Source organism: Lactuca saligna, chromosome 7 (assembly GCF_052625555.1).
Source record: "Lactuca saligna cultivar CGN05327 chromosome 7, ASM5262555v1, whole genome shotgun sequence".
NCBI classification, from domain to species: domain Eukaryota; kingdom Viridiplantae; phylum Streptophyta; class Magnoliopsida; order Asterales; family Asteraceae; genus Lactuca; species Lactuca saligna.
The window spans coordinates 137003733-137015672 of NC_136423.1; the positions used below are offsets into that span (position 1 = coordinate 137003733).

An 11940-nucleotide genomic window follows, 5' to 3' on the forward strand; every position below is an offset into this window, starting at 1 on the left:
AAATATGGGGAACCACTATTGGCCCATTTTGTAGACTAAGTTGTGAAATACATTGTCGGAATTTAGTTGTTTTGGTGTTTTTCTATAAAATAATTAAGAAAAGTGTTGTTTTATCTTAACATTAAAATAAAATGAAAAATGTTGAATGTTCAAAAGTTATATTAAAATGATACTACTAATTAACATACGATCTCAAAGGGAACATTAAGAACTTGATACTGATTATTTTTTAATAATTATTCAATAAACTCTTATAATTAATTGAAAATTGTTTGATAAAACTTCACAAATGGTCCCTATGGTTTGTGAAAATATCAAGTTTAGTCCCTAAGTTTAAAAAATCTCACAGATGGTCCCTGTGGTTTCAAAACTTCTAACAAATTGTCCTTTTCGCTAACTCCTTTAACTTTTGGCCGTTAAGTGAAGGACATTTTTGTTATTTCACAATCACAGGGACCATTTATGAAGTTATGCCTTTTTTTAAAAATATATATAATTATTTAATATTAAATCTCTCTCTCTCTCTCTCTCTATCTCTCTCTCTCTCTCCAGTTACCGACAACCATCAAGAACCCAACCACACACTCTCTCTCACTAAACTTTGAAGGGATCCGTTCACTAGAAAATCTGATGCAAGTGTCTCAAGATTCTGAATGTGGGCAAAGATGTTCTCTCAAGCAATTTGTCGAACACCTTCACTGCATGACTTATCTTCCCCACTTTCCAACCCATTTATTAAACTATCAATATCTAGAGCATGCAAATTAAAACTTCCCCTCATACATCCAGTTCAACAAATAAAAAGATCATGCATAAGAGGGGAAATACGAAATTGAAGAAATTGAGTCAAATAAAAGAAAGATTAAACACCTTTGATTGAAATAGTTGGTTGTAGGCAACCAAAATTTGGCGATGGGTATTTGAGATAATTGTGCATAAAGGAGCCTGTAGGTTCTCAATACATAATCCCGGTTGATTCGTAAAAAACAACCCCTCCCAGATTACGAATCCTAAATCGACATTTAGAAATTGAGTCTCTGCAGATGGTGATGCTGATACTTAGATTGGAGTAGAAAAGGTTGGAGCAGCTCTTGCGTGCATCACCAACAATAGAGGGTATTAGTTCGAAAGTTTAATCATGAGCAACAATAGCACTGGAAACATCAATAGCACTAGATATCGATGTATTTCCAGCCAGATTCAGTGTCTCAATATTCTTTAAACCGAAGAGAGCACTGGAATCATCAATAGCATTAGATATCGTCTCGTTGGTTAAATCCAGACCGATAACATGGCCCCCGATGCTGCATTTGAGTCCCAAGACACAAGTTTTGATTATAATGGGGTTGAGGGTCGATTCTTGAAGAAATTTAAGTTTAAGGAAAACAAGAATATAGAGGTGGAAGATGATTGAGGGGATGGTGGTCGTCCTTTCTCTTGTTCAAATCGACGTTCAATTTTGACTTTTTCAGTCAAACATTGTTATTATATGCGATGATTTCATAAGAGAGAAATATGTGGGGCCCATTATATATTAAAACGGTTTTTTTTAAATAACAAAAAGCTCATAAATGGTCCATATAATAGTGAAATGACAAAAATGCCCTTCACTTAACGGCCAAAAGCTAACGGGGTTAGTGAAAATGACCATTTGTTAAAAGTTTTGAAACCACAGGGACCATTTTTGAAGTTTTGTCTTATTTGAAAATAACTATTTTCATAAGCAAGTCACGTAATAAGGACTTTTGTCTTTTTCCAAAAAAAATAAAGTTTATAAGTTATTAAAAAATGAAAGATTTTTTTATAAAAATCTTTCTCTCCTTTTCTTATAAAAAATGAAAATAATAATTTATTAATAATAAAAATCTTATTTATTAAGCATGTAACATAATATATCATATGATGTGATTTATTAAGTGATGTACAACATTTTGGATCATAAGGACTTTTATCATTTTCCAAAAGGTTAGTTTATAAGTTATTAAAGAATGAAAGACTTTTTTATAAAAACATTTCTTTCCTTTTCTTATAAAAGCATAAATAAAAAAAGGGGACAAGGAAAAGCTAGTTCTAACATTTTTATATTAGATTATTCATAAAGCCATACTTTTACTTTAATAGATTTTTGTTGCTAGGGACATTTTAATAGATTTTTGTTGCTAGGGACATGGTGTCCTTAAGCACCAAGACTCAATATGTAATGACTTTGCTTTAGTTGTTTAAGTGACTAGCTTTTGGCTTTTGGTTTTACTAGTGAAAAAAACATAGCAAGCATTTGAGATGCATATTGTCTCTTCTGTTCATCTTTTCTTGGAAAATATTTGCTCATTTTTGCTCTCTTGAAGTTCATATTTGGATACGAACTTTAAGATTAAGAGTTTTAAGAGTTTTACAAGACTAACATCTTAAATCAAGTAGAGTTCTTATTGGTGTATCAAATGTTCTACATTCTTCATCATCTTCCAAGCCTCCCTTAGAAGATCCGAAGTCTACAAAGGATGTTAAACTTTATTTTTTTTAATTCGATGCTTGTTTTCTTTCCAAACTTTGCAACAAGATCCATGTTTGGTTATAACTAGTTTATATTTGTTCAAAATACTCAAGTCTTTGGTTGCTAAAATCTTGTTTTTGAAACTAATTTTGAATAAAAACACAACAATAATACCAATATAATAAAACAAATAACATGTGAATAATAATTATTAGTTAAATATTATGGTTGCACATATTAATTACATATTTTGAATCCAATTACTAGATGAAAACTTAGCATAAGGGTGGAGGGTGTGGGAGTGAGAACATCCATGGGATTGACTAGGAAAGAGGCCCAAGATTGGGAAATAGGGAAAAGCTAGGAGAAGAAGGAAGTTTATCCTGATTTGGGTGGGCATAAATAAAGAAAAAGTTTCATGGAGGGAAAAAAATCGAGACTGATGGAGGTAGAAGAAACGAGAAAACCATTCCACCCAATTTGGTAAGGGGCGGTAGGAAATGAATATGTAGGATGACACCGTGCACTCCAAATGATATATATATATATATATATATATATATATATATATATATATATATATATATATATATATATATATATGGCTATGTTCATGTGTTTCTTACATTTATTGTGTGCTAGAATGCACCAACACAAATTTAGTAAAATTAAATAATTATTTAACTAAATAAAGATAAATATATTAAATGATATCCATAATTATAATTCTTTTTTTTAAGGAAACTAATTAATTCGTCATTTATGTCAGCAATAACATTCTTTCAGAATGAATTCGCATTTAGGTTTTCATGTATGAGTTCGTGTTTTGTTTATGGACACACTCAGTTACAATACAACAAAGTTGCATTAAATATGAAGAACGGGAATGTATTCTACTAGAATACACTCTTATTCTGTTAGAATATACTCTCATTCTTCTAGAATAAACTCTCATTCTACTAGAATATATTATCGTTCTCCATGTTCTAAGCAACTTTGTTGTATTTTGAGTGAGTAGGTCACGAAACAAAATACAAACCCATACATGAAAAACTATATGTGAATTCATTTTGAAAGAATATTATTGTTGATATTAATGATAAATTTAATTAGTTTTCATAAAAAATGAATTATAATTATGGATATCATTTTATACACATATAATTATGGAAATCATTTAATATCTATCTTTATTTAATTAAATAATAATTTAATTTTTATTAAATTCTTATTAATGCATTCTAGCACATAATAGATGTGAGAAACATTTGAACCTAGCTCTCTCTCCGAATCGATTTGCATTCAACACGATTGATACAGCCGATAAATGAATCAAAAGCCTTGAACGGTTAAGGAACCTTATATTTTCGTAACCATTAAGTTTTTGGAAGTATATAGCACAAAACGGTTCAATTTTATCAAATAACCCTAAAAAAGAAACAGCCCCTTAGTTCTAGAAAGAATAACAAGTTTTATAAAAAATCCCTAAAAAAGAAACAACCCATTAGTCTTAGAAAGAATAACAGTTATGTAACTAATAAGTTGTTACTTATAGAGTTATAGTTATACTTATAGCTTTATTAAGATGCAGAATAATAAGGGGTTACCATTACTAATAAAAATGCAAGTTTTAATGTTACATTATGCATTCAACTCTTCTAAAAATACGACATAAACAAGAATTTATAAACAAATTTACAAACTAACATAACTTATACATCCGTTGATATCATTTAGCAATAAACCACACAAAAAGTAGCATAAAATTCCCAGAATAGAGCAATAAACCAATCAAAAAACAAAATCTTAACACATTTCACAACATAAATTGATACATCCTTTCAAAACTCAACTTTCATCCAACAAATATAATGAATCTATATATAAAATTATAAATCATCTAACCTAAAATTACACAATACCCCCCATAATCAACCACCAAAATCCCATCACCAAATCTCACTATCAACTCTTTCTTCAATCTTCATTTTGACTTTATCAACAATTGATTACACAAAATCATCATCATCTTCTCCCTATCCTATTCTTCATAAGTTGCCACAACACATTGACCCAAGTGTCAGGGACACCTGGCAGGCACCAATGCATGCAGTCCTGTCCCCACACTGACACTGCATCCTTCTTCCCTAGCCACGTGGCAGGATGAGCATCTGCCCTAAACTCACTTAAATGAGTCAAGTCAAGTAGTTCAATACTTGTTTCTTCAAGTGCCTTTATAATCAATTCATTGATTAATCTTGCTTCTTTGTTTACTCCATTGTTTCTGGGATCAAACCACAAGTCAACCTGTTCAGGTATCAGTATGCAAATATTATACAGTTTTATTTATAATAAATCATTCTTTCTAGAATCTTATAGCCATTAATGATTCATACCTCGAATTTCTTGAGGGGATCATCAAATAAACAACTTCCATTTTGATTCCAATCACCACCATGGAAGTGTCTAGGTGATTGTAGTCTCCAAAACTTGTGTGTTTTTGGGAATTCTTTTTCTATATAAACAACCATGTTCTTGAGTACAATTTCAAGCCCTTCATACATATTTGGAGCAGGAATTATTGGCTTCCCTCTTTTGTAAAAAGCAAGAGGAGATTCTTTTGGAAACTTGTCATAACCCCACCTATAATAAGTTTAACCATTAAACTAAAAAACTACATAAACTGATAAACATATACATTTCTTGATTTGTATTTTGAGGATTTCAATGTGTATTTACCAGTGTCCAGTGTTGAAAACAAGAACATCATAGAAACCACCGATTTCTGCCCATTCTTTTGCTGGAATATCAACATCTACACGATGTGCGCCATTGATTCCATTGGTCTCCTGACTAATTTCGATCTAATGTCAATCTTTATACACGAATTGAAAATTTGAAATGGAAATCGTATTTGCTTACTCGTATTTTGCTAATAAAACTGCACGATGATATGCAATAGTGACATTGAATTTAGGGAAATAAGCTCCTCTCCAAGCCCCTTTCCTCTTCCATTTCTTAGCACCCGTATCAGCAACCCTAAGTGTACACAATAAACTCACCAAGAAATTCTCATTCAAAGAATCCCCAATAAACCCAATTCGCTTATCCCTCATCAAAGTCATTAACTCAAACGGATCAATTTCATGAAGCTCGCATTCCTCGGGTACCCATTTCCATGAATTGATCCGGTTCATGTTATCTCTCTGGTTTCTTATACAGTTCCATGCGTTTCTGTGGAAAGGACATGTCTCGTCGTAGAGAGGTCGTCGACGGGGGTCAATTACCCATTTTCCGGAGAATAGGTTACAGGGTGTAGGGGGTGGTGATGATGGGATCTTTGAGGGTTTTGAAGATGGGTATAGAGGAAGTAGTTTCGAGTAGAAGAAAATGAGTGAACAAGTCGAGAGGACTAACCATGTTAATAGTGTTGAAGGTAGCTTAGTAGCCATTGTTAATCATTACGAAGACACAGAGATACAGAGTAGAGAAAGAGATCTGTAACGATGAGTTTGATGCTGCAGAGTTTTGAGTTTTTTTTTTTCTTGAAGAAAGATGTATTTCAAGTTTTGGTCCTTTTGCTTTTGTATTTTTACAAGATGTGACTGAAGTTTAGAAACTGTTTTGAAGGACCTCTAGTTTATTTTTGTTGTATTTCTTTCAAGTTCCTGCCTGTTTTTTATTCACTAGTGTCGAAGGAATGGAATCATGATTTTTAACTAAGAGCATATATATATATATATATATATATATATATATATATATATATATATATATATATATATATATATAGGTTTAGGTTCATTTGAGATCATTCTAATTTTATAAAACCATAAGACTAAATCTAAAAATAATTTTAAAATACAAAAATAAATGGAAAAATCCAAAAAATATATATATATATATATTATTTTCGGAACTTGGATTAACTAAAAAAAATAAAAAAAATTCTTTTTTTTTTGAAAAATACGTGAAATATTCTAAATACAATATTACACTGACATATTCTAAAAAATAATTTTAAAATACAAAATAAATGGAAAAATCTAAAAATTCTTTTTTTAAATATTATTTTCGGAACTTGAATTAACTAAAAAAAATAAAAATAAAAATCTTTGTTTTTTGAAAAATACATGAAATATTCTAAACTGTACATATTCTAAAAATAATTTTAAAATGCAAAATAAATGAAAAAATCAAAAAATTCTTTTTTTAAATATTATTTTCGGAACTTGAATTAACTAAAAAAATTTTTAAAATAAAAAATAAAAAATTAAAAAAAAATGCGTCTCACGGTCTTACAAAATTAGACCGTCTCACATGAACCTAACCCTATATATATATATATATATATATATATATATATATATATATATATATATATATGGGTAAAGTGAATATACCTAACAACCTTATATAAGCTTAGGTACCTAACCACATTATACTACGTTGTTTTGCATTATATTTCCATTGCAATCGTCTAAGGTTCTTAAACTTCAACCCTTAACTTGATTTACTTACAAGATTTTCAGACATTCACCATTATATTCTTCCTACACCATTTGATTTGTAACGGTAGTATATGAAGCCCACCAGGGGGTCTCCGATAGAAAGACGTCATTTGAAGGAAGATAATGGTGAAAGGCCAAAGATTTTGGAAGCAATCAAGTTATAAGGTTGAATTTTAAGAACTTTGAGTGATTTACAATGCAAATATGATACAAAACTACGTAGTATGATGTGGTTAGGTACCTAAGCTTATATAAGGTTGTTAGGTATATTCACTTTACCCTATATATATATATATATATATATATATATATATATATATATATATATATATATATATATATATATATATTTATTACCAAAATTGGTTTGTGAGGGGTATTACTATTCATTTGGTTTTGACTATTTCCAAAACACAAATAACTATATTCACATTAAGTTATTATATAGAAATAATACGATATAAGTTCTAAAATAAGTCTTCTTTTGAAAATAAAGATTTTGTTTCTAACAATAACAAATCTTTATATTTACCTTTCTTTCCCTGAAGTAATTCTAATTTGAACACTTTTCATCCTTAGTAATATAAAATAAAACTATTAGTATTTAGTAAGTTACTAGTTCCTTACTATATTTATATTTTTAATATATATATATATATATATATATATATATATATATATATATATATATATATATATATATATATATATATATAATCAAAACTGGTTTGTGAGTAGGTTTTCATGGTAAACAAAAATAAAGTAAAGTAAGTCTTCTTACTTTCAATTCTTTTTTCATTTTTCTTCCATTACTTTTATTTATTTTGTATCCCTAAACTAATTTTGATGTAAAAATTTCTATCTTTATAATTTTAAATTTTGACAAAAATGCACAAATGGTTCTTGTGGTTAGCTCAAAATTGTCACTTTGATCCAAAAAAATTTGGACTAGCACCAGAGGTCCAAAGTTTTCATTTTGTTGTGAGTTTGGTCCAATTTGTTTTGATGTTTTTTATAATGATGATTGTACCCTTACTTTTTTCTTTTTCAGTTTTTTTTTTATTTAATTAAATGCTTTATTGATTAAAAGAAAAAGAAAAAATAAAATTTACCCTTTTTATTCTATTTTTATAATTATTTTTAACAGAAAGAAAAAATACCCCTTCTCTCTCTCACATTCATAAACACTTAAGAACATTTTCACACACATTCACCATTATCTACCACACCATCGTCGGCCACCTGTATCTACCATCACTACAACCGCCAACCACCACAATCCACCACCATCGGACATGGCACCACCGTCAGAAAACCCACCACTGACCACTAGTCACTAGAACACCTCTCGAGTTGTCATCATCGGAGTCACCACAGACAGAGATTTGGAACATCGTCGGCTTCGTCTTGCTCATTCTCCGACGATGCTGATGACCCCGTGTTGCTCCTTCTCCGACAACTATTGGAACAATAGAGCAGTCACCGTTGGAATGTGTGACAACTTGAAATTTTCCATACTAATCAAACCATTTCAATCCAATAGAAGTAGAGCAGTTACAATGAAAATTCAGACTTAGAATATAAGTTTGGCAGTTTTAGGGTTTTACACCAAAAAGGGGTATTAGGAGAGTGGTTGCACTAGGATTTTGTACAACACTGTAAATTCCATTACCCTAGATCATTAGAATCCATTCCGAGAATAGAAATATTTTCTGCCAAAAATCCCAGGACTATAAATAGAATTCTGAACCAAATTGGTTCATTAGTTAAATTCCATTTAGAGAAAAGCCTATTTCTCTCTCACGGATCTTCGGGTTTTCATCCCAGATTGTGAGTCTACTTCCCTAGATGTGTTTTAATACTTGTTATATGCTTAATAACATTATTTACATGTCCAAAACACAAGATCCGGGAGTTTACCGCCCAAGAACGTTCTTGGGGAGTAAACTCCAAAATCAAGCCTAAAGGCCACCTAGTCCCATTTCCGTGTTAGGCATCTAACTAAGGACCTTATGTATGAGCATTAGAGGCTAGAAACAAATCAAAACCAAGTAGTTTGAGGAGTTTACGGCCAAGGAACACCTCTTGGGCCGTAAACTCCAAGTAAAGGGCACAAATGAGTGCCTAATGTTCCTTTAGCCTTAGAACAAAAACCTAGAAGCCTTAAACTCATGATTTAGGCCAACAAAACAATTAGAAATCAATTCTAGAAGGGAGTTTACGGCCAAGTAGCTCCTTGGGCCGTAAACTCCAAGATTAAGTGCCAAAATGCCTTCAAACTTGTCCTAAGGCTTAGACTTTATTTTGGCATGTACCCCTAAAAGATTAGAACCTAGAAAACTCATGGAAACTCAAGTGTGGAAGAGTTTACAGCCAAGAGTATTTCTTGGGCCGTAAACTCCTATTAAGGGGTCAAAGGACACCCTAGACACTTCCTTAGGCCAAGAGACTTTTAGGGCAAGTACCTAGATGAGTTTTGGACTAGTTAAAATTCTTAGAACCTCATGTGTGAGGGAGTTTACGGCCCAAAGAGTTCTATGGCTGTAAACTCCATCAAATGGTCCCATTTAGTGCCATAAACCTTCCTTAAGCCAATGGTTGAAGCCTAGACTTGTTCCTAGAAATGTTGGAGACTTGAAAGGACAATAAGAACCCTCCCAAGGGAGTTTACAGCCGTAAACTCCAAGGGAAAAGGGGTCTTTGGGCCGTAAACTCCCCAAAGGAGTCAATATGGTGCCCAAACACTTGTAAAGCCTTGAAACAATTCCCCTCTAAGGTGGTAGTACTTCTAAACTCCATTTCATGACTTGTTTGAGAGTTTACGGCCAGGAGCTTACTTCCTTGGGCCGTAAACTCTAATGAATATGGTCTTTTGACCTTAAACTTCCATTAGGGGCATTGCACTCCTTTGTTGCAACCCATTAGCCTCCTAGCACTTGACCAAAAGTGTTGTCCTCGCGCTTAAATGTTTATACTTGTATGATTAGTGATTAAATCTCTAATTATTTATATACATATGTCTTCATATGTAATTAGGATCATTGTGTGTGTCTAAGTCTCCACTTGACACCAAGCACTTGTCCGATCCTTCCGTACGATAACAGCCCGTGCAATTCCAGTCACTTACTGCAGGTGAGTTCATACCCCTTAACTAAGGTTTTAAACTCTTTTTAAATGTTTTATGGGGGGGGGATACAAGTAGAATCATGCTACTTATTATGTCAATCACATGTGATTAGTAAGTAGGATTATATTACTTATTACATCAATCACATGTGATTAATATACAACATTCAAATGATTTGGCTACTCATTAGCCATTTTACCAAACAATTTCCTTCAAATGACTTTTTATAAACATTTTAAATGTTTTAAACTCCTTTTTACGCTGTACAGCTTACTCCGTACGTTACCTTTCAAACTTATTTACATCTATGTTTCAAACAAATGTTTCCTTATACTTAAACTGTTTTATTAAACTTATGCCTTCAAATTGTTTTATAGATTGACACCAAGTCGATCTTTTCTTAAAATAATACTTATATTTCAAATGTCTTACAAATCTTATTTATGCTTTTATATTATAAATTGCTTGCCTCTATGTGTATAGTTGTATAAGAAATGTTTAAAAGACTTAGGAAGGCTATCCACCCTATTTCCTTTTCGCACCTTGAGATGTGGTCTGGTGGGATATTGGGTATTCGTCCGAAAGTCGTTTAAATATTAGTTATATATCATGTGTACATATATAGTCATAAAAGGTCCTTCCAGTTCATCCTATGCCCTTGGGTAGCAAGGGTATACATCCATGTCCATACGTACTATTTAGATTACTAGAAAGCTACCATATGGGTAGTTCAGGAAGATGCTAGAACAATTACTAGAACGAGATATCATATAAATGAGTCAGTTCATTCATGAGTCAATACCTTCTAGAACATTACAGTACATTACTATACTTGCTAGATAGAGAGAACACACATTTCAGCTAGCACTTTTACATGAGTACATATACATGATTACTTTTACATGATTACACTTACATGAGCACTTTTACATAAGTACATATACATGTTTACTTTTACATGATTACACTTACATGAGCACATTTACATAAGTACATATACATGTTTACTTTTACATGATCATACTTATAAGAGCACTGTTACATAGATATATCAGGAGGAGTCCTATTACATTTTATATGTATCGACTCTGTTATCAAAATCCTCATTCTTACCTTTACTTTGTGATTTCAATCACATAATCGACGAGATAGATTGGATTTATTATCCTAGTACCCAAGGATACAGTTGTGGGATTTACCATTCCTAAAATCTGTGTTAGCTACAGAGGTGAAAGTACATCCACGGATGTCAACGGTTGGTACCATTACAGGTATACGATTAAGGGATTAACTATTCCTATACCCAGCTGTTAGCAACAGAGGTAAGAGTACGTCTACGGATGTCTTAAAGTTAACAATGATAGTTACCCTAGTACCAAAGGGTAATATTCAGGTTAGTTGTATTATTGCCTTTATTTTGTGACTCATTCACATAACCAATGAGGTGAATTATATGTAAGTATCTTAGTACCAAAGGATACAAATTCTTATAATGATAATAATAGTAACATAGTTAGGTCTTGGTAGAAGACTACAATCAAAACAGTTAGGTCTTGGTAGAAGACTACAATCAAAACAGTTAGGTCTTGGTAGAAGACTACATTCAGAACAGTTAGGTCTTGGTAGAAGATTACATTGAGAACAGTCAAGTCTTGGTCGAAGACTCCTTTTGTTACTAATAGGAGTCATAGGGATTCTAGGGTTTTTCAAACATTTACAGTTATTCTACAAACATTTTCATACTTATTCGAGCTTTCTTTCAAAACAATGTCAAGTCTTAAAAATTATAAGTTTTACAAATTAAGACACAT

The 11940-nt window shown here is 31.6% G+C and overlaps 1 protein-coding gene across 2 annotated transcripts; it reads right to left on the bottom strand.

Moving 5' to 3' along the window:
• Positions 1-4274: 4274 nt before the first annotated feature.
• Positions 4275-6024, bottom strand: TBL12 (trichome birefringence-like protein (DUF828)). Of its 2 annotated transcripts, none has more exons than XM_078965539.1 (4): positions 5414-6023; positions 5231-5344; positions 4888-5134; positions 4275-4798 (listed from the first exon to the last, which is right to left on the bottom strand). In XM_078965539.1, exons 1-4 carry the CDS (start codon positions 5941-5943, stop codon positions 4517-4519), a joined length of 1173 nt encoding a protein of 390 aa, XP_078821665.1. In that variant the 5' UTR covers positions 5944-6023; the 3' UTR covers positions 4275-4516. The 2 variants fall into 2 exon arrangements, with proteins under 2 accessions (XP_078821665.1, XP_078821666.1); XM_078965540.1 differs by having other exon boundaries at positions 4586-4775; positions 5414-6024.
• Between the last annotated feature and the right edge of the window lie 5916 nt (positions 6025-11940).

What these genes read in the sequence shown, in the direction of transcription:
- TBL12 (XM_078965539.1), bottom strand. Translation starts at nt 5,943, where the DNA reads ATGGCTACTAAGCTACCTTCAACACTATTAACATGGTTAGTCCTCTCG. An exon ending in GTTTTCAACACTGGACACTG is followed by an intron (nt 5,135 to 5,230) that starts GTAAATACACAT and finishes AACTTATTATAG; the next exon opens with GTGGGGTTATGACAAGTTTC. An exon ending in ATCCCCTCAAGAAATTCGAG is followed by an intron (nt 4,799 to 4,887) that starts GTATGAATCATT and finishes ATACCTGAACAG; the next exon opens with GTTGACTTGTGGTTTGATCC.